This window comes from Drosophila mojavensis, unplaced genomic scaffold, assembly GCF_018153725.1.
Source record: "Drosophila mojavensis isolate 15081-1352.22 unplaced genomic scaffold, ASM1815372v1 contig_72, whole genome shotgun sequence".
NCBI lineage: Eukaryota > Metazoa > Arthropoda > Insecta > Diptera > Drosophilidae > Drosophila > Drosophila mojavensis.
The window spans coordinates 1,215,888-1,243,620 of record NW_025318897.1 but is presented as its reverse complement, the minus strand read 5'-3'; the positions used below and the strand labels follow the sequence as shown (position 1 = coordinate 1,243,620).

Sequence of the window (27,733 nt, the reverse complement as noted above, 5' to 3'; positions counted from 1 at the left end):
TAATCTTTACGTGAGATTTTTTCACTGCTTGAGCCTCAAGCGACTAAGCCGAGCAAATACGAATGGACTCTATTTTGCTATGTTGTGAGTGCTGCAGCCCTCTAATGTTGTGTGCTTGGTGCTGTTTCATACATACATAAGTACATGCATATGTATGTAAGTATATTTGAATTTCTTTTACAATAGATTCACTTTATTAAAAAGTGTTCTTTATTTTCATATTCTCATTGACGATACCGTGACGGAAGAACTTTTATTATTAACGCTGACACATCGTAATGAAAATGAGTAATCACTATTGGTTACATTGTTTGGTTGTATTTTGTTGGAGAATTAAAAGGCTTCTGCGTGTGGTCTCACATAATGGAAGGGATAAATACTCCAAACTTTGAAAACGTAAATAATATTTGTTATGGACACCCTAACGACGATAAACTATTTGAGACCTTAAAAGACTTTTCGATAAGTCTCGATAATTTAGAAAACGATTTGACCTATGCTGTAAAAGCGCATAATAGTCCAAAGTTGACTATTGAGGAGCAAATAAAACTTGACACATTTTTGACTTATTTAAACAGCACCTTATTTTGGATGTATCTTAAACTACAAGGATCTGATATAAATAAGGTATCTTCATTCATTATTTTTCTATGTAAATCGTGCGACTTACTGTAGAATCGAATGGAAGTATTGATGATTGCAAGATTATTAACACTTACCAGAGAACACATACATACAGTTTGACATACATACATACAGTCGCAGCAAAAGCAAAAAACAATTCTTGATCAGCAGCGCAGCGCTTCGAACTGCGTTCACTGGCGACAGTCGCAGTCGCAGCTAGAGAAAATCTGTCGACTGCCGAACAGCACAGCAGACAGCTTCCACAGTTTTTGCTTTGCTTTGTTTTGGTAACTTTTGTAACTGTAAAAAATTAAAATTGAAATGAACAAAAAGAAACTAATAAGGTCATACATTGGGCTCGTTATGGAGGACTCCATACCGTACAATGTGTTAAATTCTGATAGTATGCGAAATATTTTAAACCCAATTTGTGACGGATTCAAGGCAACCGACGAAAAATCAAATCAAAAATAAAGAAATAAATAACGCTATTATAAATAAATAATTAAAATGTTGTTAATTTTCATTCATTTCGTTCATGACGCACAAAGCAAAGCAAAAACTGTGGAAGCTGTCTGCTGTGCTGTTCGGCAGTCGACAGTCGACAGTTTTTCTCTAGCTGCGACTGCGACTGTCGCCAGTGAACGCAGTTCGAAGCGCTGCGCTGCTGATCAAGAATTGTTTTTTGCTTTTGCTGCGACTGCGACTGTCGAAAATGCTCGCAGCAACAGTTCTAGCATTCTCAAAACTGCCGAAGCTGTCGATTCCCGAAGCGCTGCGCTGCTGATCAAAAAATGTTTTTGCTTTTGCTGCGACTGCGACTGTCGAAAATGCTCGCAGCAACAGTTCAAGCAATAACAGAACTTCGAAAACTGTTCGCAGTTTTTTAAACACTGAAAAAATAGCATTTTTGTTCTTTGACATTAAAAAAAACTACTAAATGTGATATTTCAAATTTTTAAAAAATTACATTATGTTTTTTAATTTGTTGTCTTACAAAAATAACTTTAAAAAAATTAAAAAACTATTAACATAGGCTTAAATAACATTAACAACATAAAATATATTCAAATTCAACTGACACGAAAGTGTTTGCACATAAGTAAAGTATTCAAAATAAGGCACTATTTACTATATTAAGTATCAAAATTAGTATTTAGTATGACCCCCATTGGCTTCAATGACCGCTTCCAACCGTCTACTCATGGAATTGATTAGTTTTTGGACATATTTCACCGGTGTCTTCTCCCATTCAAATCGCTTTTGTTTGTTGGACCTCGCTTGGCTGTCCTTTTTTTGAGATCAGCCCACAGATTCTCTATGGGATTAAGGTCGGGACTTTGTGCAGGAATATCCAACACCTTTGCACAATTGTAGACAAGCCAGCACCTGACTATGTTTGTGTTTGGGGTCATTATCTTGGTAAAACCTAAATGTTGGTTTACCATCCCTAAAAAATCCAAACTTGCGGGCACTGGACACTAGATTCGTGCGTAAAATCTCCATCGTTGTAATACAACATCATCTTCGTCTCGTCACAAAATATGGTTTAATCCCAATATGAATCCACATGTCCCACATGCATCCTGGCGAATATTAGAAGTCTTTTCTCATGATCCGACGACAACAATGGTTTTTTCCGCGCAACTCGGGATGCAAACTCGTTCCTTTTTAGGGCTCTGCGGAAGCTTTCGCGGGATATGTCAATACGACATTCTTCCTGCAGTTCCCTGGCAAGCGTTCTGGTCGAAATTGTTGGGTTATCATTAACTTTCCTGGCCAGAATACGCTCGGCCCTATCTGTTAACGCCCGAGGTCGTCCAGTTGAATGCTTTGGCTCCAGTGTTTCATTGTTTTCTGCGCGGCTTAAAATATTGTAAATGGTCCTCTTCGATATTATAAACAATTCTGCGATCTCCGCCACTGATTTTCCTATGGAGTGGTTATAATAAACAAATTGAATCATATCAAATGACAATCGCTTCCCTGGCCTTCTTAATTGGTTTAAATTTTTTGAAGATTGAATCGATTCTTACAAAATATGACGAAATTGTTCAGAACATAGCATTAGCCACAGCTGTGCACATTGAAATCGCCGAAAACAACGGTAAATGTGAATTTAGCAGTAAGAAGAAATAAAGAATAGCATGTGTACACTTTCGTGTCAGTTGAATTTGAATATTTTTTATGTTGTTATTGTTATTTAAGCCTATGTTAATATTTTTTTAATTTTTAAAAAATTATTTTTGTAAGACAACAAATTGAAAAACATAATGTAATTTTTAAAAAATTTAAAATATCACATTTAGTAGTTTTTTTTTAATGTCAAAGAACAAAAATGCTTTTTTTTCCCATGAGAAAACACTTTCGTGTCAAACTGTACATACACTTGCTCGCAGAACTCTGCGTACACTTGCAAACAAACCCCTAATTTTAAGTTTACATGTGTATTGTATTTAATATAGAAGACTTTAGGCAATACTTCTTTTTGTAAAACAATTTTCATTTATTTATTAACATAATTATGTTTTCATTTTATTATTAAAACTAAACCTAATATTAAAAAAAATTATAAACAAAACACATTACCAAAAAATGACACCTCAAAAGTCTGCGTACAGTTTAAGTTTGTTGCGTACGGCGCTGGAATTTGTTAGTTCTTAGTATCTTGTAGGATACCCTTTTCGTTTTAACACCTCAGTCAGAGGGCGAGGCATTGACTCAACCAGCTTTTTAGTGTCCTCTGCAGTTATTTTGCCGAATTCTTCCATCATGACCTCCTTCAGCATGTTCTTAGACCTTATGGTGCGCTGCCGAATCCTACGCTCGAGTAAGTCCCATAGATGCTCAATAGGATTGAGGTCTGGGGACTGGGGAGGCGTTCGGAGTTGGCTTTTTACATTGTAAAGTAGCCAGAGCTTTACATTGTGGGCTGTATGCTTCGGATCATTGTCCTGTTGGAAGCAAAATTCGCCCTCCAGGTGCACACCATTACACCACTTCCACCATGCTTTACTGTAGGCAATAAATTTTCCTTATTAATTTATTTCTTAAAGCTATTGACAAAAACGAGAGTCAATTTTAATTTAAAAAAGCCTATACAAATTACAGGATATAATTTCAATAGTAACACCAACCCGATGGGGGTATTTTATTTGCCAGTCCGGCCGGCTATGCCCACGTCTCACAGCCAAATATGGTCAGTGATACTATTGAAGCTATGAAAAGAAAGTGTTAGTAAGAAAACTTAAAAAATAAAATATTAAAATGTAGATTTATTAACTACTAGTTGTCCCGGCGAACTTCGTACCGCCTAACAGTCTCTATATATATAAAACAAAGTAGAGTTTGTTACAAAACTTATAATTCGAGATCTGCTGCACCAATTTTCATGGTTTTTGATTTGTTGGATTTGTCTCTGCCCCGAATTGGAAACAGGCATTGTATTTTTGAGTGCTCGCTAGAAAAGTAGGGAACGCAATGGCTCTGGTGGCGGGACCACTAATGGCAATGTCACTTTACCACTAAGGCAGCACAAACCGGGCGTTTCACCAGCAAACTTCAATGCGCCACAATGCTGGCAAACAACGTCCATTGGACCAATGCAAACTAAACGATTCAAGCTATAGTCAATGGTGCAATCATATCGAAACGCTTCTCGATTCAAATCAATCCTTGAACCATTTCTTATTGCCATTTCACGGGCTGCCACTCTTTGAGAAGCACGAATTAAGGCCCTTCTTTGCTGGGTACTAACGCGGAGCCTTTCTCGGGCGATTTCTCGATCTTCGTCAGATAATTGACTCGCGATATTCCGTTGCCTAATTGCATTATGGGTCCGCCGGGAAAGATTAGATCTTCTAGGACGCGGTATTTTTATTAATAGTAATACTGCCCTCGCACAAAACCATATAAAACAATCGAGAAATATAAATATAAATAATTTACACAAATTTATGTTTGAGACAAACAAATACCTGAACATTCGAGATATTTAGCTTTTGTACGCACGCGCACAATTATTATTTATAAAGTTTAAAAGTCCAAAAATATAAAAAGCCAAAAATACACTTTTTAATAATTAACTTTTTATTTTTTTTTTAATTTCGAATTTTGAATTTTTTTATTTATTTTTGATTAGTCAGGTTTTAATCTTTTGATTTTTTTTGTTAATTTTTGCAGATTTTTGATTTGAAATATTTATAAAGTTTAAAAGTCCAAAAATATAAAAAGCCAAAAATACACTTTTTAATAATTAACTTATTTTTTTTAAATTTCGAATTTTGAATTTTTTATTTATTTTTTGAACAGTCAGGTCTTTTGATTTTTTTGAATTTTTGCAGATTTTTGATTTGAAATATTTTTCTTTTTGATTTGGAAAAAAATTTTTTTTTGTTTGTTTATTTATTTTTTATTTTTTGAAGTCTTTTTTTTTTTTTTTTTTTTTTTTTTTTTTTGTTTTTTTTTTTTTTTTTTTTTTTTTGAGAATAGTCAGGTCTGCTCGAGGCTGTGCCGTAGACTGACTGACTACATTTGTTTATTTACTTCTATACAGGACCGAAACTGTCACTGTTTTCAAGGCTACTGAGTATAAATGGAAATTTGAATCTTTAGGGAAAAAACCGCGTTTTTCAAGTATTCGTCAAATTTTTTCAGTATTTTAAAGATCTACTGATCCGCCTCGTGGCGAAGACAAATCCAACAAATCAACAACCATGAAAATTGGTCCAGCAGATCTTGAGCTATAAGTGCTAAGACACTTTTACACAACTCTCTTTTATATATATAGATATCTAACATAATTAAAATAATTCTTAAAATATTAAAAAAAAAAAAATAATAATAATAATAAAATAAATAAATAATAAAAAGAATTAAAAAATTAAATTATAATTAAAGAATAAGAAATAATAAAAAGAAAAGAGTAAGGGAAGAGCCAAAAACAGAATATAAGAATAGAATTGAGAAATCACTAACACAACATTAGCAGCAAAAACGTATGCCAATGCTTATGCGTGGGCATTGTGAGTGATTAACTAACACAAAAAACATGAAACGCACTGTGCAAAGAATAATCCCTAGTGCACACAGGTAAATGAAGCGGACGATAGTGTTTAGTTGCTCGGGACGGAACCGAAAAATTTAGACGACCCAACAAAGAGGACGAATCAATATCACCACTAATCAATTTATGCAGAAAAACAATTCCTAAAATTGTTCTACGATTGGTTAGCGATGGAAGATTAATTAGCTGGAGCCTACTATGATAAGACGGTAATCGTAAATTACTGTCCCATCTAAGGTCTCTTAAGGCAAAGAGAAGAAACTGTTTTTGGACCGATTCGATGCGATCCTGATACAGTTTATGTTGCGGAGACCATACAACAGAGCAATACTCTAAGATAGGACGCACAAGCGAAGTAAATAAGCGCTTGGTAGTAAAAGGATCTTTAAATTCCTTAGACCAACGTTTAATAAAGCCAAGCACACTTTTGGCTTCATTAATAATGGTAGAAATATGAAGATTAAAGTTATGTTTACAGTCAAAGAACACACCAAGATCTTTGACTGTAAAGATGCATCGTAAGGAAATATTGCTAATTTTATAATCAACAATTAGAGGAACGGTACGACTGAAGGTCATTGTCATACACTTTGAGCAATTTAGGTCAAGCTGGTTTGCCACACACCAAAGTTGAAATGCATTTAGGTCATCTTGAAGGTGAAGATGTCCATTTGCCCTGGAGTATGGAAGGCAAAGTTTTACATCATCAGCATACATAAATATAGTGGAATACGAAATACAACTAGGAAGGTCATTTATAAAAAGGGAAAAGAGCAATGGGCCCAAATGGCTACCCTGAGGTACACCAGACGAAACAAAGATAAGTTTAGACATAGCTGTTCTCAGCAAGACTCTTTGGGTTCTACCCGTTAAATAGGATGAAATCCAAGAGACAAGAATGGGTGAAAGTCCTAAGCGTTCAAGCTTAAGAATTAGTATGTGATGATGTACTGAGTCAAATGCTTTACTGAAGTCCGTATAAATAACATCGGTTTGAATTTTTTTTTTTGGAAAAGCTGTCATTAACAAGCGAAGTGAACTCAAGTAAATTAGAGGACGTTGATCGATTTTGAACAAAACCATGTTGAGATGGTTGAATAATCGATTTGCAAAAATGCTGCAAGGCCGATGTTATGATTTTCTCAAATGACTTCGGAATAGCAGATAATTTCGCGATGCCTCTATAATTGGAAATATCAGATCTTCCACCTTTTTTATATAAGGGAATGATGAAAGATTCTTTCCAAATTGAAGGTAACACAGAAGTATCCAAGGACAAGTTAAACAATTTGAGTAATTGTGACTGAAGAGAAACACTGCACTCTTTAATTACACAACTAGGAATATTATCGGCACCAGGAGAGAAAGATGATTTCAATGTCCTAATGGATGCAGCCAGAGAGGATGCAGTAACTTTGGGAGTATTTATAGATCCATATTCAGGAAGAGAATATGGATATGAGTTGCTGTAGAGATCAGCAGAAGAATAAGTGGATTGAAAAAAATCAGCAAATAGATCAGAGGAATCCTGATCATTGCAAGTTTTTTCACCTCCAAGGACAAATGAGGACGGCAAACCAGAGGATTTACGCTTCGAGTTTACAAATGAGAAAAATTGTTTGGGATCTCGAGTAAACTGACGTTTGCAACGTGTAAGATAATTCTCATAACAGCTAGAATTTAAAAGATTGAAGTTTGACTTGGCAATGTAATATTTGGACCAGTCAATACTTAAACCAGACTTTTTGTAATTTTTAAAACATTTAGTTTTAATGTTTCTCAAGTTCGAAAGAGTTTTGGTGAACTAAGGTGGCTTATTTGAAACTGGCGAAATACGGCGGAGAGGGACACAAACATCCAGAATAGAACGATGCTGCTAAATTAATATCAACCGACTCATATAAAATAGACCAGTCTGTTGAATTAATTAGTTCGTTAAGCAAAACGAAATTGCATTTACGATAACAGCGACTAAGTTTAGAAGGTATTGGAGTAGTAGAGGGAGGATTATTGATAGTTAATAAAACCTCTAAAGTGGGGTGATATATATCCTCAGGTAGGAGTTGATCTCGCGACATTAATGAGCGAATCATGATTAACAAACACAAGATCAAGAGTGCGATTAAGATGGTTTGAAATAGAGTTCATCTGAAACATAGACAGGTTAAACAATTCATCAAAAAGATAGTGATCAATTGTCGGAATAAAGTAATTTGCATTACAAGTTGAAGACCAAGAAGTGTTCGGAATATTAAAATCCCCCAACACAAGAAGACAATCTCTATCATTTACATGTTCATTAACTTGTTTAATACAATTTATGTGGTGAGCATAAACTTGTACATCAGAAGAGGGAGGGATATAAGAACATGTGATGTATAATGAGCACGATGGGAGAGTTAATTTAACCGCTATAATCTCCACATCATGAAGGGACGAAAAGGTAAACAATTCAGAGTGGATAATGGACTTAACCGCAATTAACACCCCACCACCTCTGCGCGACGAACGGCCGAGTCTATAAATAGTGAAATTACTTGAAAGAATTTCACTATTATGAATATTATTACTTACCCATGTTTCAGTGAAAGCGATAATATCATATTGTACGCTGAAACTATGCAAGAAAAGACTTTTAAGTTTTGAGTTTAAGCCACGTACATTTTGATAAATCAGGGACAGCTGAGAAGAGGTTTGTAAGTAATTTAGTTTTTTGGTACAACGTTTGATGAAGATTGCACCGAAGCTAAATTTACTGAAATAGGCATCGATCTGTTACGATTTTTGGGTTTAAATTCATGAACAACTATATGAGGTGGCCAGAAATTAGGATCACAAAGGGTTTTAAAGTATTCTACAGGCACATTGATTTTGAACGAAGCAATTTCACGCGGTGTCGCGAAACTAAACTTCGATATAAAAACATTAGCCGGAATCTTATTTGAGATAAAAGCCGATACTGCCTCAATGGTAGTGTCAGATGAAAGCCTATATAAGAAAACTTGCTTTCTAGGAGAGACAACAGATAAGGTAATGCTAGGAGAGGCTGACATATTGTCACTCTTTGTTTGAGCAACAATAGAAGTAGTAACCAAATTTGGGACAGGGGCTTGAGTTTCAATAGAAGCCTCAATAGGAGAAACAGATATGGGACAAGGTGAAGGAGGATCTAGAGAATTGGGAGCCGACGACAAAACAGAAGCGCAAGGTGAGGGAGGAGCAAGTGAATTAGGAGACGGTACTATTACAGAAGGAGCTACCGACAACAAAGGAGTCTCCAATTGAGAGAGAGGACTTTCAAAGCCATACTGATTTAATATTTCTTCAGCAGCAGCCATGTCACTGGTCAACTGCATAGAAATCTTCTTCAGTTTTAAAAATTGAGCCCTCACAGCACTATACATTTTAGAAAAGTTTATCTGTTATTCCAAGCAAATCGGACAAGACCAGCGTATGCCTCCACTACCAGCTTTAGTAGTAGACATAATCTTGTCATATAAGACCTGCAGTAAGACCTGCACACTTAGTATGCATCATGTTATCACACAGCCAGCAACTTATAAATTGCGCTTGTGCAGAATCAACTGTTTGCCTAAAAGTGCAAGCTTTTTTGCAGCAACTCATATTGGCAATTGGGATAGATCACAAAATTACTGAATGTAAACAGAAATGTAAAAACCAAGAGAGGTATTAATGTGTTGAGAGCGAGTCCAACAACAAACAGCCGTTACAGAGCACAACGAAAATATATGTTGAGAGAGCGAGTCAACAACAAAAACAGCCGTTACAGAGCAGATCAAAAGTCCTCAGCGAGAGAGTATACTTGCACAGCACAAAAATCAAAGATTCAAGAGAGGCAAATACAACAACAGTAGATAGTGAGAGCAACTTATGCACACACTCACACTAACTTAGAAAGAGTGAACTGGGGAGAGCGCCAACAAACAGAAACACTAAAGCAAAAATGCAAATAATGAAACTAATCAACCGACACTGCACACAAAGCTTCACAAATTAAAAAAGCAAATTATTAAAAACACAGTGAACAACGGTCCAAACCTTACACAGGAAAATATAGATATTTGCTATATACAACCGAACCGCAATTATGTGAAATTTAATAAGAATATTTAACTTAGAAAACAAGAATAATTGAAGAGCACAATAGTAAACACGTCTGTTAACTCTCACTGAGAACTCTCTCTATCCATGGCTTTTCCGCTTTTTCTCCATACTATTTTCTTCCCTTTTAGGGCAGAACTTGCTCTCATCTGAGAAAATTACCCTTTTCCAGAAGCTAAAAGGCTTGGAAATGTGCTCATTGGCGAAGTCCATACGCTTTTTCCTGTTCACCTCTGATACATGTGGCTTCCTACGTACAACGCGGCCATGATAGCCCGCTTTTTTCCAAGTACGTCGAACGGTTTCCTCAGAAACAGTTTTGGAGAAACGTTCTGCACGTTCTGAAACGTTCCTGAACCCATTGAAAATGGGAAATCAGGGTATAATGGTTTTGTTGAAATGTATGTAACAGGCAGAAGGAGGCGTGGCAGACCCCACAAAGTATATATATTCTTGATCAGGGCGACGAGCTGAGTCGATTTGGCCCTGTCCGTCTGTCCGTATGTTTGAACGCGTCGATTTCCGAAGATATAAGAGCTAGAGACTTGAATTTTTTTTAAATGACCGTATATACAGCGCGGACGTCGAGTTTGCTTTTAAAATTCGATAAATAATCTCGTTATGTTTTTATCGAGTAAAAACATTCAAGTTCAAATCAGATGCCACTATAGCTAATTGTGAATGATTTTTCATTTTTTTAAATTTCTCAAATATTCAATATAATTTGTAGATCATATGCTGAAAGTTTCATTAAATTCCGTTCAGTCAAAAATTAATAAAAAATAATCAAGTATTTGACCAATTAACAAACGCACGTGCAGCAGCTACAACAGCATCGTATGCGTGTGCACACATACATTCAAACTTCTAGAAACATTCGTTGAATGACATCAGCTGTTAGTTTCGTTTAGTTTTGGTAGATGGCGCAGCAGCAGTGAATCTATTTGAGTTTTGCCAGCGCCACTAGCAGGAGTGGGGTGGCCTAGTGTGTTAGCTGCATGACGCTCGATCGAGAAGTCGCGGTTCGAATTCCGATCGATGCAACTGATGTTATTTTTTTTTTAATTGTTTCAAAATATTTTTATATTTTCATAAATGAGTTTTCTATTTAATTTATATTTTTAAATAGTAGAATAGAAGTATTGCCTAAAGTCTTCTATATTAAATACAATATACATGTAAACTTAAAAATAGGGGTTTGTTTTCAAGTGTACGCAGAGTTCTGCGAGCAAGTGTAGTTTGTTCCGTATGAACGCAATCTTTTTTGGCGCTATTGAAGCTAGAGACTTGAAATTTGGAACAAATACTCGTGTATATCTCCGATTTATAAAGTGTTAAAACTTTCCCGATCCGCCTACTAGGGGCGTGGCAAATCGGAAAATGCGTTTTACGATATGCCAGAAATCATGTTAGTTGAAGAGCTAAAATGCTGAAATTCGGTACGTAAGTCCGCGTCGACCACCCAAGATCACGAGCTATGGCGGATATATCTCCGCCTATTAAGGGCGTGGCAAATCGGATAAAACTGTATCTCTTAAAGTTGTAAACCTAGAATGCTGAAATTTTGCACGTCAGCTAATGTTATGATTCTATTAAGTCTAAAGACAAAATTATAAGTCTACTCCTATTAGCGGCGTGGCAAATCAGAACTGAAGATATAGTGTTTTTTTATATTCTGTCATATTGTGGACACTATTGATGCCAGAGACCTCACCCCTATATCCACCCCCTCACCCTCATGCTTGAAAAAGACGTATTTCAAATACTAGAGACTTGTAATTTGGCAAGTGCACGCATTTCATTGTTATAATCGCGATCTTAAAGTGTTATGAAGATCGTATGTCCACAGCCCATCCGTGTTCATACGTGGCTGCTTTTGTGCGTGTATGTGTGTGTGTGGGTGTGTGTGCGTGTTTCTTGTGTAAGCAGAAAGACGCGAAAAATGATTGAAATAGTTATTGCTCGAAGGGTTCAGGTGATCTCGTAGTCTTACTAAGACTTTCTTTTTATAGCTTCATTAGTATCACTGACCATATTTGGCTGTGAGACGTGGGCATAGCTGGCCAGACTGGCAAATTAACTACCCCTATCGGGTCGGTGTTACTATTGAAATTATATCCTGTACTTTGTTTAGGCTTTTTTAATTTAAATTGACTCTCGTTTTTGTCAATAGCTTTAAGAAATAAATAAATAAATGAGAAGTCTTCGCTTTCCTGCCGTCAGGTCGTCAATGTTTGCCATCAGTCTACTCAAAGACCTCGTTGCTGTCGCTGTTTTCCACGTGGCATGCTTCAGCTGTTCTCAGAAGGTAATTTAATGTCTAGTAACGCCTATAGATAGTTCACTGTCCTCTGAGTCCTTATAAGGTTTGCGCTTACTCGCATCTCTATTTCGCTTGGGATCTGCTTCCCCGTGAACAGAAGTAACTCTGTTTTATGGGTGGCAAGTTCCAATCCTCGAGATCTGAGCCATATGTTTGGGCGGATCACCTCTACGGTGTTTCTGGCAGTAATAACGGCTGCAATATCATCGGCATAACCAATAAGGAATGTGTCTTTAGGCATTTCCACTCTTAGGATGTCGTCATAGCTGATATTCCACAGGTCTGGTCCCAGGATTGACCCCTGTGCAGCTCCTCCAGTCACTCTATACCGTTTCGTACCAGTCTGTATGGAGTACAGGATTATTCGATCCTGCAAATAGCTCTTGAGCATATTCATCAGGTACTCCGGCAATTGACAGTTCTTTTTCCGCAATCTTAGCTGCTAGCGCTTCCGTCATAAAATATCCAGAGCGTCGTGCCTTTGTTAGCCTTCTTCTACATTGTATGCATACTTTCCTTTTTTCTGCAATATCGTGGTTCCACCAGTACGTTTGTCGTTTACCTGCTTGTTTGCTGTGCGTTTTTGGCATCGAAACGTTACACGCTCTTTCCATAGCTGTTAGGCTTCTTTCAACCACTTGCTTCGACGTCAATGTGCCGTCGAACTGTCGTTCTCGTCTATCTAGTTCAGCTAGTAATTTGCCTGTATCCACCTTGCTTATGCCCCATCTGTGGGAAGTCTTTCTTGGGCATGATGGAGGGTTTTGCTGACTGGTATTCTGGATATCATATGATATATACTCGTGATCACTGCCCGTGAAGTCATCGAGTATCTTCCAGTCCTTTATCCGATCTACGATGTGTTCGGATCCAAAGGTTACGTCAGGTATTATGCCTTCACATCCCGGCCTATGGAAGCTAGCTCTGCTTCCGCGGTTTGCTACCACTAACCCGGACCTAGTGGCCATATCCATGATTTTCCTTCCTCTAGAGTTAGTAGAGGACATTCCCCGGTCTACTGCTCGTGCATTCAGATCGCCAGCCACAATGATCCACGATCCACGAGCAGATCCTCGATTGCATCCAGTTAGGTAGCAACTACCTACTGCGACTTCTCTGAAGCGTGCGTAGACGTAGCAGTTTCCCATCTTGCTTTCTAGTGGCCGTTGTCCACTATGATCAACAAAAGTGCGCCCTGCATCCGTGCAAATGCAGCATTTTGGTGTTTTTTTTTTTTGCAGTCTTTCATCAGGTCACAAGATTCACCACATTTAATTCAGATGCCACCACCACTTCGGTCCGGTCCTGTGCAGTTGGTCTGCAGGTGACCGACCCCGAAGCATATGTAGCATCTGCGGATGGGTTTACACATCCTGGGCCTAGCCCTGACAAAGCCAATTTTAATGTCTGAGCTCAGCAACGGCTCCGCTAATTGGCTTTCTAAAGTTACAAAAGCCCTTACTTGCCTTCGACTGTTTGAGGCAGTGACTTTTATGCGCAAGTCCGCTGATAAATTATCAAGGACTTGTTGCACTTCCTCAGCTACCTGACACTCTACAGTTAGTGAGTCAAGATCTCGGATCTCCACTGTCGCTGTAGGCTTTAACTCGGCTACCGTAGCTGTTTTCTTAACGGTAGCCTTTAGTTTTTCAATCAGCTCCGGTTGTAACTTTTCCCCTTTGCTCAGTTTTACAAGGAAACTCCCGGATCGGGTTTTCCTTATACCTCTCACATTTGCCTTTTTGTCCTGTTAGATCTACGTAGCTTTGTCCACTTTCAGGTTTTATGAGGACTGCTTCTTTTCGGGGAGGTTTTTATTCTCTTTTCTTGTTGGTTGTGCTACTACTTTCGGCTTCTCTGCGGGTGCCGAAGGAGTATTTTCCGCTCTATGTTTCGAAGCCCCTTTTCTGGTGAATTTTTGCCACAGATTTTGTTGTCCCTTGGAGTTTCCTCCACACTTCTTGGCGCCTGTGCTACAGGGTCCTTTCAATTTTTGAATTTTTGCCAAAGCCCAGTCTTGGGTCCGTGAAACGGGCTTCTCTATTTTCTTGTGGTGTTCCACTGATTATTTATTTTTTTTTTTTATATAGGGGTCTTTCGAGTTTCCATGTTTAAGGGTCCCGACTCCAAGCCGCTATCTTAGATCGGGTGTACAGTCACTCAAGCGATCCTCATGGTTGTCTGTGCATAGCAGGGAGGCCATGTGAGGGCTGACGTTGGTCCTTATGGGAGCCAATGTTCAGAGCCAGGATCTTGCACAAATTAAGGATGTATATTAACTTACCCTGTACCACCAATGAAAATTCAGTTGGTGACGATCTTCGAACGTACTTGGAGGCCTGCTAAGGTTTTAACGGGACGGGGGCAGCTGCAGCATTGACCTAGGAGCCATTTCCGCAGGATGTCACTCCTGCTTACTGAGGTCCTAGAATGTAGCACCTGTCAGCCCAGGAGCAAACATTACCAAAATCGTGTGTTTCTTCGTAGTCAGAGGTCGGTCGAAGATTTCACTTTAGTAAGTTCACTTTAGTAAGTTCTTCTAAAGTCGCTGCACACATTAGTTCTGACATAATAGTGCTGTCATTTCTTCAAAGGTTAAATTGCTATCTCCTATAACTCTTTTTATACCCTGAACCCATTTTCAATGGGAAATCAGTGTATAATGGCTTTTCTTAAATGTATGTAACAGGCAGAAGGAGGCGTGGCAGACCCCACAAAGTATATATATTCTTGATCAAGGCGACGAGCTGAGTCGATTTGGCCCTGTCCGTCTGTCCATATGTATGGACGCGTGGATTTCAGAAGATAGAAGAGCTAGAGACTTTTTGTTGAAAGTTACCCCCCACCCCTAAATCAAACCCCTCAAGGGCGTATTTCAAATACTAGAGACTTGTGCTTTGGCAAGTGCACGCATATTACTGTTATAATTACGATCTAAAAGTTTCAGGAAGATCGTATGTCCACAAAAAAAGTTATTAGACAATTAATTTCTCATAGTAAGCGCACACTGCAGCCCATGAGAGTTTAGGCGTGGGTGCTTGTGTGTGTATGTGTATGTGTCTCTGTATGTTTGTATGTATGTGTGCGTGTGCGTGTTTCTTGTGTAAGCAGAAAGACGCGAAAAATTATTAAAACAGATATTGTTCGAAGGGTTCAGGGGATCTCATAGTCGAGCAGTCTCGCTAGAGCTTTCTTTCTTCTTACTTGTTTGGTTATGCTACTACTATTTGTAATTTTTGCATACAAGAATATCGTTTGATCAATTCACCTATTGTATTCTTTTCTGAGTTTTCTTCTTCTTTTGGCCAATTGTTCTTTGATTTGGCTAACCACTTTGGCCCATTCCACCAAATTTCGCATTCTACTAATTTATAAGTATTGATTGCTCTAGATGCTATATTATCTTCTGCTGGATTATCTTCTGATTTTACATGATTCCATTTCTGACGTTGACTGGAATGACTCCACGCTAAGATTTCATTCTTATAGTTTTATACCCTGAACCCATTTTCAATGGGAAATCAGGGTATAATTGTTTTGTTGAAATGTATGTAACAGGCAGAAGGAGGCGTGGCAGATGAGCTGAGTTGATTTGGCCCTGTCCGTCTGTCTGTCTGTGCGTCTGTCCGTCCGTCCGTCTGTTCGTCTGTCAGTATGTTTGAACGCGTCGATTTCCGAAGATATAAGAGCTAGAGACTTGAATTTTATTTTTTAAATGACCGTATATACAGCGCGGATGTCGAGTTTGCTTTTAAAATTCGATAAATCATCCCGTTATGTTTTTATCGAATAAAAACAGTCAAGTTCAAGTCAGATGGCCCTATAGCTAATTGTGAATGATTTTTCATTTTTTTAAATTTCTCAAATATTCAATATAATATGTAGATCATATGCTGAAAGTTTCATTAAATTCCGTTCAATCAAAAATTAATAAAAAATAATAAAATATTTGGCCAATTAACAAACGCACGTAGAGCAGCAACAACAGTATCGTATACGTGTGCACACATACTTTCAAACTTCTTCCAGAACATTCACATCAGCTGTTAGTTTGTTTTAGTTTTGGTAGATGGCGCTGCAGCAGTGAATCTATTTGAGTTTTGCCAGCGCCACTAGCAGGAGTGGGGTGGCGTAGTGCGTAGCTGCGTGACGCTCGGTCGAGAAGTCACGGGTTCGAATCCCGAGCGATGCAGCAGATGTTAGTTTTTTAATTGTTTCAATTTATTTTTTATATTTTATTAAATGAGTTTTGTATTTCATTTATATTTTGAAATACATCGAAATTGAAATTTTAGCCATACTGAATGGACATTTTATACCCTGGGAAATCAGGGTATAATGGTTTTGTTGAAATGTGTGTAACAGGCAGAAGGAGGCGTGGCAGACCCCACAATATATATATTCTTGATCAGGGTGACGAGCTGAGTTGATTTGGCCCTGTCCATCTGTCTGTCCGTCCGTCTGTCCGTCTGTCCCTATGTATGAACGCGTCGATTTCAGAAGATATAAGAGCTAGAGACTTCAAATTTTTTTTAAAATGTTCGTAATTACAGCGCGCATATCAAGTTTATCATTAAAAATCGATAACTCATCCCGATCTTTTTTTATCGATAAAAAACCTTATCGAAAACCAGTTATAAAATTATATCTCCTACACCTTTATTACTAGAGTCTCCAAATTTATGTATGCTTATATGCAATTTATACAATTTCGGTTTTTGTTAAAATGTACCCCCACCTCTAAATTCACCCCCTCACCCTCACTTTTGTAAAAAGCGTATTTCAAATACAAGAGACTTGTGCTTTGTTAATTACATGCATATTCATGTTATAATCATAATCTGAAAGTTTTATGACGATCGTACGTCCATAAAAAAAGTTATTAAACAATTAAGTTATCATAGTAAGCGCACACTGCAGCCCATGCGTGTTTATGCGTGGGTGCTTGTGTGTGTATGTGTTTCTGTATGTGTGTGTATGTATGCGTTTGTGTGTGTATGCGTGTGTGTGTATGTGTGTGTGTATGCGTGTGTGTATGCGTGTGTGTATGCGTGTGTGTGTATGTATGTCCGTGTGTGCGTACGTGCGTGTGTGTGTGTGTGTGCGTGTTTCTTGTGTAAGCTGAATGACGCGAAAAATTATTGAAATATCTATTGCTCCAAGGGTTCAGGGGATCTCGTAGTCGAGCAGTCTCGACTAGAGCTTTCTTACTTGTTATTAGTTGGGTTCAGTCGTGCACTCTCGACTAGACTTTTCATACTTGTTATTCTTATATTTTGTAGATGTTTCAAAGTATCTTGATACACTTTCCATTCTTTGATTTCTTCTTCGGATAGTTCTTCATCCCATTTCTTATCAATTGGCCATAGCTTTTGCATAAACAGTTTGCCTATTATGGTGATTGGAGATAACCACCCTAAGGGATCACATATTTAAGCAAGTGTTGATAAGACTGTTCATTTATTTATTGTTTTAATATTGTTGTCAGTGAAACTATACTTATATTCATTTTAATGTTCCCTATTGTTTTTATCGACTCATTCTTAACACCTTATTTTCCTCATTTCTGTCTATTTCTTCAATTATTTCTGGTTTGTTTGAAATTCATTTTCTCAGATTAAATCCTACTTTTGCTAGTTCACTGGAAGCACATTCAACAATTACTTTACAGTTTTATATGGATTCAACGCCTGTCATAAGATCGTCCATATAGAAATCAGTTTAAATTATTTCTTTAATGGTTGCGTTATCGCAATTATTGGCTATGTCTAAATGAACTCTAGTCGCTTTTATTTTTAATTTAATTTTTTACTTGGAGAATCTCTCCAGACAATATATTGAAATTCCTGGTAATGTTTTACTATTTTTACTTGCCTATGCATATGATACTACATATATGATACTACATATTCCCAGCGTCGCCATTTTAATATAATGTCAAAAATATCTTTTTGAACTTTTGAGCTCCCGTCCACATAATGTTATTTACTTTTCTTATTTGTTGTTTTTGCGGATGCGTCGAAAACTACCCTTAGTTTCGTTGTCAGACTACTATCTCTTAACACTGCCCGATGTGGCAAATAATATTTTCCTTCTTTATTTTTAGAAATCAAATGTCCTAACTGCAAGTATTCGTTTATTAAATTTGTGTAGTCTCTTCTTAGTTTTTCATTTTTTTGCAGCTTTTTCTCTAAGCCAAGAAACCGAGCTATAGCTTGTGGCTTTGATTTTCCTAATTCATTTTCTTCTTTGAACGGAATTGTTACAATATATCGACCCATTGAATCTCTTCTTATTGTACTCAGAAAAATTTTCTCGGAAAGTTCTATCTCTCTGACATCTTCTTCTTCATCGGTTTCTAACTCCCAGAATCGATCTAGGTATTTTTATTTTATTTTATTATTTTATTATTAGTTTAACTTTGTATTTCGATCTACAAGTATTTTCTGATGAGATATCACTTATTTCTGTCTCATTTTTCGTTCTGGGTAAATTTAGCGGCTTCCTCAGATATACCATTTTGAGATCCGCTATCTATTAAGGCTCTTAAGTTAATATGATTCCTCTTTATTGCTTTAACTTTAATTACCGCTGTGGCTAATAAGGCCTCTTCTTTTGTTACTACCGTATTAACTCTTTCTGCATTTATATGTAACATGGTATGATGAGGCGTGGTACTATGACCTACTACTTTGCATATTGGACAATTGTAAGCAGAGTTATATACTTTCTCCCCTTCCTTATTCGAAGCGGATAATTAAGAATGTCGCTGATCTAAGTAGTCCATTACGTCAGTCAGTAATTGGTCTTTCTTTTGACTTTTTTATTTGGCTTTCGTATAATTGAAAAGCCTCTTTACTACATTTTCTTAGTATTATATGTGCAAAAATTTTATCAACTTCTTCTGAAAGTTGAGCCTTACATCTGCGGACCCCGTTAACAAATGAGCAACCATGCTCTTTGCTTCTCCTCGTAATGAGAATTTTAAATAACTGAATTTGATAGGAGTAAATCTTCTCTTCTATCAATAAAGTCGCCAAATAATTCAGCGAATAAATCCCAATCTTTGGCATCTACAAAAAATATTGGGACCTGAATTTTTGGTTGTCCCGGAAGGTTATCCATCTTTTCTTGGATTATGGGTCAAATTGGGATACTATTTTTGGCCTCTGACGCACTGATTGCATTTTGCACATAAAATTCTAGTTCATTCATTTCTTCGTCAAACATTTTGTTTGACACATATTCGTTTTTTATCTCCTGAACTATCGAATATCGAAGATTCCTACGTTTCCTTTTGCAATGTTCTGATATACTTCTACCAAATATAGTTTTAGCTGTTCGACTTTGCTTTCAAACTCTGCTTCTTCTTCAGAACTTTTGTGAACTGTAACTGCTCTAACCTGCTTTACATCTTCTTTATTTTCTTCTTTCTCAGCCCTCATCATGAAGATTTAGATGAGATTCGTCTTCCCGTTGGCCACTGACGGTTTTAATGAGAGTCGCCCTCTTTCGTCGAAATTTGCTGTTTGTTGTTGCATTTTCCGATATACCAGAAATCATGTTAGTTGAAGAGCTAGAATGCAGAAATTTGGTATGTAGGTCCGCGTCGACCACCCAAGATGACGAGCTATGGAGGATATTTTTATTTGATTTTTTAAATTCTGCTATATTTTGGACACTATTGATGCCAGAGGCCCCAAATTTTGTTTATATACTCGGGCTAATCACCCAACCAGAAAGTTTTGTCGGATATATGTCCGCCCACAGGCGTCGCGGCAAATCGCGAAAGTTTATATCTCCTAAAGTATAATAGCTAGAAGTTCCAAATTTAAATAGTTAAGTTACCAGTAAACTCCTCTATCGATGACCCAAAAATAATTTTTACGCCTTTTTAGGGGCGTGGCATATCGAAAAATACCCTGTAATTTTCACTTTTTTTGAGGGTAAGCATTCAAACTTTGCAGTTAGGGTACCGTTATCTCTTCCTAAGAATTGACCAAAAATGATGTGTCTACGCCCAATAGGGGCGTGGCAAATCGGAAAAAACTGTATTTTCTACAGTATTAGAGCGAAACTTAACTACTAAATTGCTGATGGGATGTGAATGAGTATTCCGCAGTCGGTAACGTCCGACTGCAACGTTCTTACTTGTTTTTTCTCTCTGTCTCTCCGCACTTTGCGCGAGAAAACAAAATCACTTCGACTTTTTGTTGCTGATTTTTTCTCCGTCTCTCCGTACTTAGCGCGAGAGAGCAGAAACACATAGGGTTTTTTTTTTCTCTGTCTGATCCACTTTTTGGGAATGCAGACCCACCAGCACTACAAATTTTCTTTTTTTTTAATTTGAGCACCACTTTTCATGTATATGTATATATACTCTGTCTCTTACCTCTGGCGGGGGAAAACAGAGTAATATACTATATATCTGTATAATCTATATAATATATTTTGTCCTAAGCTGAGTGTTTTTTTTTAAACTATCAGCATTAAGACGCTGGTTCCTTTCTCTGTGTCTCTTACCACGGGTGGAGGAAAACACAGAGAGCGCCGAAGGACCAAAATGTTAGAGCGTTACATAAAAACAACTCCACATTTGGCCGAATTCAAGATCTTAAAACTAATTCACATCACATACAGATTTTGGACAACGCTAATACGTAAACACAAAGAACAAGCCCAATTCCATATTTTCCACCAAAAATTTTAATTTAATTGCTATTATTTTTATTTCAATCGGCGATTGAAATTCACATAAAGTTTAAAAAAAAATGTATTTTTATGCATGTTATCATGCATAACAGCTCTGTTTAACTGCTGTTTTTTTTTTAGCAGATCGTGCCTCTGTTAAAATTCTGGGTATGTAACATTTACATTTAGGGTATTCCTAATGCGTTGACATTAAAATTATGTAAATTTATTTAGCTTGAAAATAAGACTTTTTTCAAAAAAATCGGGCTTTTGACCCATAGTGCATGGTACGGGGAATTCATCATGGACTATTTGGAAGCCGTGAATGATTATGAAATAATCGAAGAGTAAATCAATTTTGGGGCTAGTACAATTGATTTTATTGTTTCCTGAACAACTTCTGTTATGTTTGTTTTGAAGTCTTGATTCATTTCAGAACATACGTTATTATACCCTGAACCCATTGAAAATGGGAGGCAGTCTCGAAAAAAACGCATTATACAATTTCAAAATCGCTTATGGGTTAGCAATGTGTGTACATTAAATCACAATGTACCCGCAACCAATTTTCCCACTGTATAATATGGCTTACATCTGTGCAATGTAATTGCAGAAATAATTGATAACTAATTGAAATATACTAACGATTCAGGAAAAACGCATTTTTTATTTAAATTAATAATAATTATAATTTATTATGTCGTATTAGGTAAATATTATTTACATTCTTAAAATCTAAATTCACTTAGTCTATATTTACATAACTACATGTTAATTAATTGTTTTATTTTTTTGTGGTCAAATTTTTGCTTCGCCAGACGACCTTTCTGAACCCGAAAGCAGTTCCTAATAGTTGTGATGTATCTCTTTTTGGTCCACTCTTCGCTTTTAATAGCATCTGTTAATTCAAAATTATTAGTTAACAAGTAAGAAAGCTCTAGTCGAGAATGCTCGACTACGAGATCTCCTGAACCCTTCGAGCAATAGCTATTTCAATCATTTTTTGCGTATTTCTGCTTACACAAGAAACACGCACACACACAAGCACATACACACATAAGCACCCACGCATAAACATGCATGGGCTGCAGTGTGCGCTTACTGAGAACTTAATTGTTTAATAACTTATAAATATACACTCAAAATTTGGAGACTGTAGCTCCAAAGATGTAGGAGATATAATTTGATAACTGATTTTCGATAAGGATTTTTATCGATAAACAAAGATCGGGATGATTTATCGATTTTTAATGATAAACTCGATATCCGCACTGTAAATACGGACATTTAAAAAAAATTGAAATCGACGCATTCATACATACGGACAGACAGACGGACAGGGCAAAATCGACTCAGCTCGTCGACCTGATCAAGAATATATATACTTTACGGAGTCTGCCACGCCTCCTTCTGCCAGTTACATACATTTCAACAAAACCATACCCTGATTTCCCATTGAAAATGGGTTCAGGGTATAAAAATAAAATTAAGGTGATTTATACATACCAGATAGAGCATATTTATATTAATAGCTCACTGCGAAATACTTGCCTTCAAAATTACGTCCACATAGCACAATAAAATCTGAAAAGTGGCGTGTCACATGTGTATACAATTATGGACTTGTATTTTCACACAGTAACACTATACGCACAAAAGGAATAGGCATAGACAAAAAAACAAAACGAAGACGAAAATCGTTGGTTGATTAGAGGGGAAGGGCATACAAAAACGAAGTTGACAACAGCACGATTTTTTCGAACAAGTAGTCGTTTTAATTTCGGTCATACAAATGCGCTGAAAAAAATCTTATAGTTAATGTATTACTTTACGTCACGTATTAAATGCATTATTTCGACCAACCTCATTTAGCTCGTCTCCACTGGATGATCCCGGGTGTCGTTGGGTGAGAGAGAGAGAGAGACGCCCAGACCAGAATTAGAGATTTTGACAGGAGAGAGAAATCACTTGGTCAAAGACAATTAAGCAAGAAAAAGCTTGGTAAAGAGAATTAAACGACATCGTGAACTCGTTGGTACGCGCAGTAATGATGGAAGGCAAGAACGGAAATGCAACCCTGATTTCCCATTTTCAATGGGTTTTGGGTATAAAAAACTTAAGCATAATATATATAAATATATATATATGCGTATTTTTGATTAGGACGACCAACTCAGTTGAATATATATAAGTTAAGCGCTCCCACACTAGAGTACTAGTGATTGGGGACGCTGTGTTGGGTTCTTGTGAATATATAACAACTTTGTGTTCAATGAAATAATATATTTTATATAATTTGGAACAATAGGTCTAAACTCTCTCTAGTCCGAATATAAACTGAACTAAATCTGTTCTACTGGTTAGGTTCTCCCCTTGAATGTCTGACTGGACTCTCCAGCCTCCTTAGATTGTCGTAAGTCTTAACTTATACGTGTGTGGTATAGTGACTGGCGGGTAATTCCCGCTTATCGCATCTGATTTCATTTCAATGATTGTGGGTTTGCCTATCAGAAAGATAAAGAAATTATTTACCTGATTAAGTTTAAAGAAATGTAGTACCTGATTAAGCTCAGTGGGCAAAGTGGGATGCGATTTTCGATCCCTAACACCCGTTCATATATGTACATTCGTATACAGCTGTATGCAATTAAAAAAACTTTTAAAACGTATAAAGGCACATAGGCACACAAATGCTTTTACAATGATTACCCCATAATTTGTGAGCATCGCGAAAACATTTTCATTATGAGCACAAATGCTATCATACCCTTCCCACAAATAATAACGAACACGCAAATACGAAGCTTGGCAAACGGTTTGAAGAGTTCAGTATACGCTTCACACAGAAGAGAAGAAACGGCAGTCTAACTCGAAGAAATTTCAATTTTCGTGAGCTGCTGCTTGTGCTCACATGCATACATACAAGTTAAAACTTCCGACAATCTAAGGAGGCTGGAGATTCCAGTCAGACATTCAAGAGGAGAACCTAACCAGTAGAACAGATTTAGTTCAGTTCAGAGAGCTGCAAGTGTGCCAATTTTTGCCACCTTACTCACACTCAATAAAATTTGTGTGCCGGTGCTAATCAACACTGGTTCAGCAAATCATAAACACACACTTATAAAAATTGTATGAGTGCTGCTCATGTAGGCAATATCTTGCTGTCACTCACAACAATGTGTCGTTTTCTTTTTGCTTGTCACCCAAGTATTTTTCGTCAACGCTTGCCGGTCCCACTTACACTTACAGCGAACGTAGAAAAAAAGCGAAAGTGTGAAAAGAGCAATGAGTAACAAACACAAGTAGACAAAACACATGTATGACACCCAAGTGCTTTACAGGTACCATGGTATGTGCTCCTTTCTTAGCTTCCTAGTTTACTTCGTGTTTCATTTTGTTAATTAAATGAATGCACTGCAGCATTATAATGTTTATTTAATATATTAAATGAATGTAAAAAAGTTATTTTTGATTTCAATATTGTTTTTGGTTTTCTATTTGTTCCTATTGTGCACGCATTTCCATCAGCACGTACGTAAACAAGTACAAACGTAAAAAAAAAAACACATCTCAACCGAAGGCATGCACAAAAGAAACCTCAACACACACACACATTGTATGCTTCAATTTTTGTGTATCTCTTTTCACCCAACTTTCTTTCGACGCTCAAGCGTCGGCATATGTCACACACACATATGCAAAAGAAATACCTACTCACTTTTGCAGCTAGTGTGCACAAACACTCAAATATTTTTGTGAGGCGAGCGATTGTACTCATTTGTACGGTGTTTGAAAACACCCGGGTGTCAAAATCACCCAACATTTACCCGGTGCACCTTGAGTACCGGTGGCTTGTTGCAGTTCTCTGGTTCAGTTTATATTCGGACTAGAGAGAGTTTAGACCTATTGTTCCAAATTATATAAAATATATTATTTCATTGAACACAAAGTTGTTATATATTCACAAGAACCCAACACAGCGTCCCCAATCACTAGTACTCTAGTGTGGGAGCGCTTAACTGGCGCCCGAGCAGGGACCCACATTCTTCACGGAAATAAAGGGAAATGGTGACGTGTCAATAATTCTATAAAAATAACTTATTAAAAAAGCAAGTACAAATAAATTGTTCCAATCCAATTGGGCAATTGTTGGCAAAATTACGAAGTACTTCTGCGATTTGCAAAGTAATGGGGTGAAAATCCTTGCCATAACATAATACAATAAATAATAACATACTTTCTAGCAAGTGTTGGTGCACTAGAGAATTCTATAACATAAAAGAAATCGTGGCTAAATGGTGGTATTGGCAATACCTAGGTTCAAATCCGTGCCGAGACGACTCTTAAAACGAAAATACAAGAAATTTGCAGGCATAATGGTGGTCAAATCCATGCCGTAAGACAAATGTCATAAAAAATAAACGTCACAATTTCCACGAGTGTTGAATGATGGGTTTCCGTATAAATTAAAAGAAACCTAGTGGTCAAAGTTAAGTTTAAAGCATTAACTATATAACAAAATTAAAAGGCGGTTGTCTGGAAATCTCTAATCAACAAGCAAAGCATAAATATGCAAAAATAAAAACATGAATTGTAGCAGACCTTCTATTCGATCGTGGAATAACCCTTACCCTAGTAGGTCTTAGAACCAAAGAGGAATACTTTGGGCTTCCCTTTCGGAAAAGAATAAGTCTGGCAACAATATATAAAAGAAAAAAGTAAAATAAATAAATAAATGAAATGAAAGTAAGAGAGAGACCAGATGATTGTGGAACCACCCTCGCCTAAGTAGGTCTTACACCAAAAAGGATCCTGAGGGCTTCCCAAGCCATATAAAATAATAAAAACTGTTTGCCGGTTCGGTAACAAAAGATAACACAACTAGTAATTGGTAATTCAAGCAATTATATAACAGACAACGCAATAACACACGTAGTAATACACATAACACACGTAATTCAATACAATTAGTAATTCAATGAAATAATATAAAAGAAACAATCAAATTGAGACTAAGGTCAAAAAAAGATTTGCAAAAGACGAAGTAAAGGAAAACCGAAATGTGACAATCAAAACAAAAACTGGAAAAATTCTTCATAAATCACACTTAAGAAAATAGAAAAAAAAAAGGAAAATGCACATTTTAATTAATTAAATTGTAATAATCCTCTTTTAACTTCCTTAACTTCCTTACCACCCATAGCATTCACAGCATTTTACACGTAGTATATCCTTCCTAGTTGCTAATTTATGGACTCTGGAACTATCGAATATGGATAGTAAATTTATATTGGATAAATATCATTATATTGGGCAATTTATATTGGATAAATACCATTATATTGGACAATTTATATTGGATGAATATCATTATAATGGACATATGCACCCTGATCTGCGGGACGCAGATATTTAGATGGGGAAGAGTTAAGACTTTCGACAATCTAAGGAGGCTGGAGAGTCCAGTCAGACATTCAACCAGTTGAACAGATTTAGTTCTGTTTATATTCGGACTAGAGAGAGTTTAGACCTATTGTTCCAAATTATATAAAATATATTATTTCATTGAACACAAAGTTGTTATATATTCACAAGAACCCAACACAGCGTCCCCCAATCACTAGTACTTTAGTATGGGAGCGCTTAACTTATATATGTATACATATATTTATTTATTTATATATTTATTACCAAAACCATTTATTTATATTCGTAGCATTATATTTTACACGATTTGAGTCGAGCGAAGGAATTGCTAGCTCGTGAAATGCAAATTACCTGTTCTTTATCTGCACATCGTTTGGATATAACTGCAACAAAACGTTTTATTGCTGCTGGAATACATACACGCTTTGTGGATATGGATGGTGTTATGGTGACCGAAGCTCATTATAAGAGTAGTGTAGGAGATGCAGGAATTAAAAAGCAAAGAAACAATGAATCAACGCAATAAATCATTTTGAACTGTTAATACATGGGACGAAATATATACATATATACCTCGTACTATACAAAATATATATAATGCAAACATATGTAAATTTAATAAAAAAAAAAATATGAAGACAAAATTTGTACAATTTTTTAAAATTATTTAAATAGTTTTACCATGTGTAATTCTCATTTTTATACTTATTTACGAAAATGAAATGAGTATATTGGTTTTGTGCATGTCCGTCTTGTCCGTATGAACGAAATTTGCGTTATTGAAGCTAGAGACTTGAAATTCGGAACACTTCCTTGCGTATATCTCCGATTTATAAAGTGTTTAAATTTTCCGGATCCGCCCACTAGGGGCGTGGCAATCGACATTTGAAATGCCAAATTGTGACATTTACATACAGAGTCTAACGTTAATATTAGGGTTTTTTCTGAGTTCGCAAATGAGAGTTGATCGTTTTTTCGTTTATGCTCTGCTTCGCATCATAACCGAAAAAATTGTGCAGACACGACTCGCTCTGAGCGACACTCTTTGTTTTCTTTAGAATCTGTTTCGGTCAGACGTAATGCAATGACTCATTCGTGTGCAGAGCTTGCAAATGAGAGTTCCTCGTTTTTTATACCCTGAACCCATTTTCAATGGGAAATCAGGGTATAATGGTTTTGTTAAAAGTATGTAACAGGCAGAAGGAGGCGTGGCAGACTCCACAAAGTATATATATTCTTGATCAGGGCGACGAGCTGAGTCGATTTGGCCCTGTCCGTCTGTCTGTCCGTCCGTCCGTCCGTATGTATGAACGCGTCAATCTCAGAAGATATAAGAGCTACAGACTTGAAATTTTTTTTCCTAGGCCCGTGTATATCACGCGCATATCAAGTTTTTCTTTATATACCGATAACTACTCCCGATATTTTATTATCGATTAAAAACCTTATCGAAAGCTAGCTATTTAATTATATCTCCTACT

The 27,733-nt window shown here is 36.7% G+C and overlaps 1 protein-coding gene and 1 long non-coding RNA gene across 3 annotated transcripts; both read left to right on the top strand.

Moving 5' to 3' along the window:
- Positions 1–249: 249 nt before the first annotated feature.
- LOC6586695 (nuclear nucleic acid-binding protein C1D) lies at positions 250–26,796 on the top strand. 2 transcript variants are annotated; one of them, XR_006357411.1, is made up of 2 exons: positions 250–396; positions 26,542–26,660. XR_006357411.1 is itself a non-coding variant. In XM_002012269.3 (2 exons), exons 1-2 carry the CDS (start codon positions 364–366, stop codon positions 26,776–26,778), a joined length of 501 nt encoding a protein of 166 aa, XP_002012305.2. In that variant the 5' UTR covers positions 302–363; the 3' UTR covers positions 26,779–26,796. The 2 variants fall into 2 exon arrangements, 1 of the variants encoding a protein (XP_002012305.2); XM_002012269.3 differs by having other exon boundaries at positions 302–627; positions 26,542–26,796.
- Positions 24,791–25,841, top strand: LOC122757387. The gene is made up of 2 exons (XR_006357412.1): positions 24,791–25,010; positions 25,070–25,841. It is a non-coding gene; the product is annotated as an uncharacterized LOC122757387 (long non-coding RNA).
- Positions 26,797–27,733: the final 937 nt, after the last annotated feature.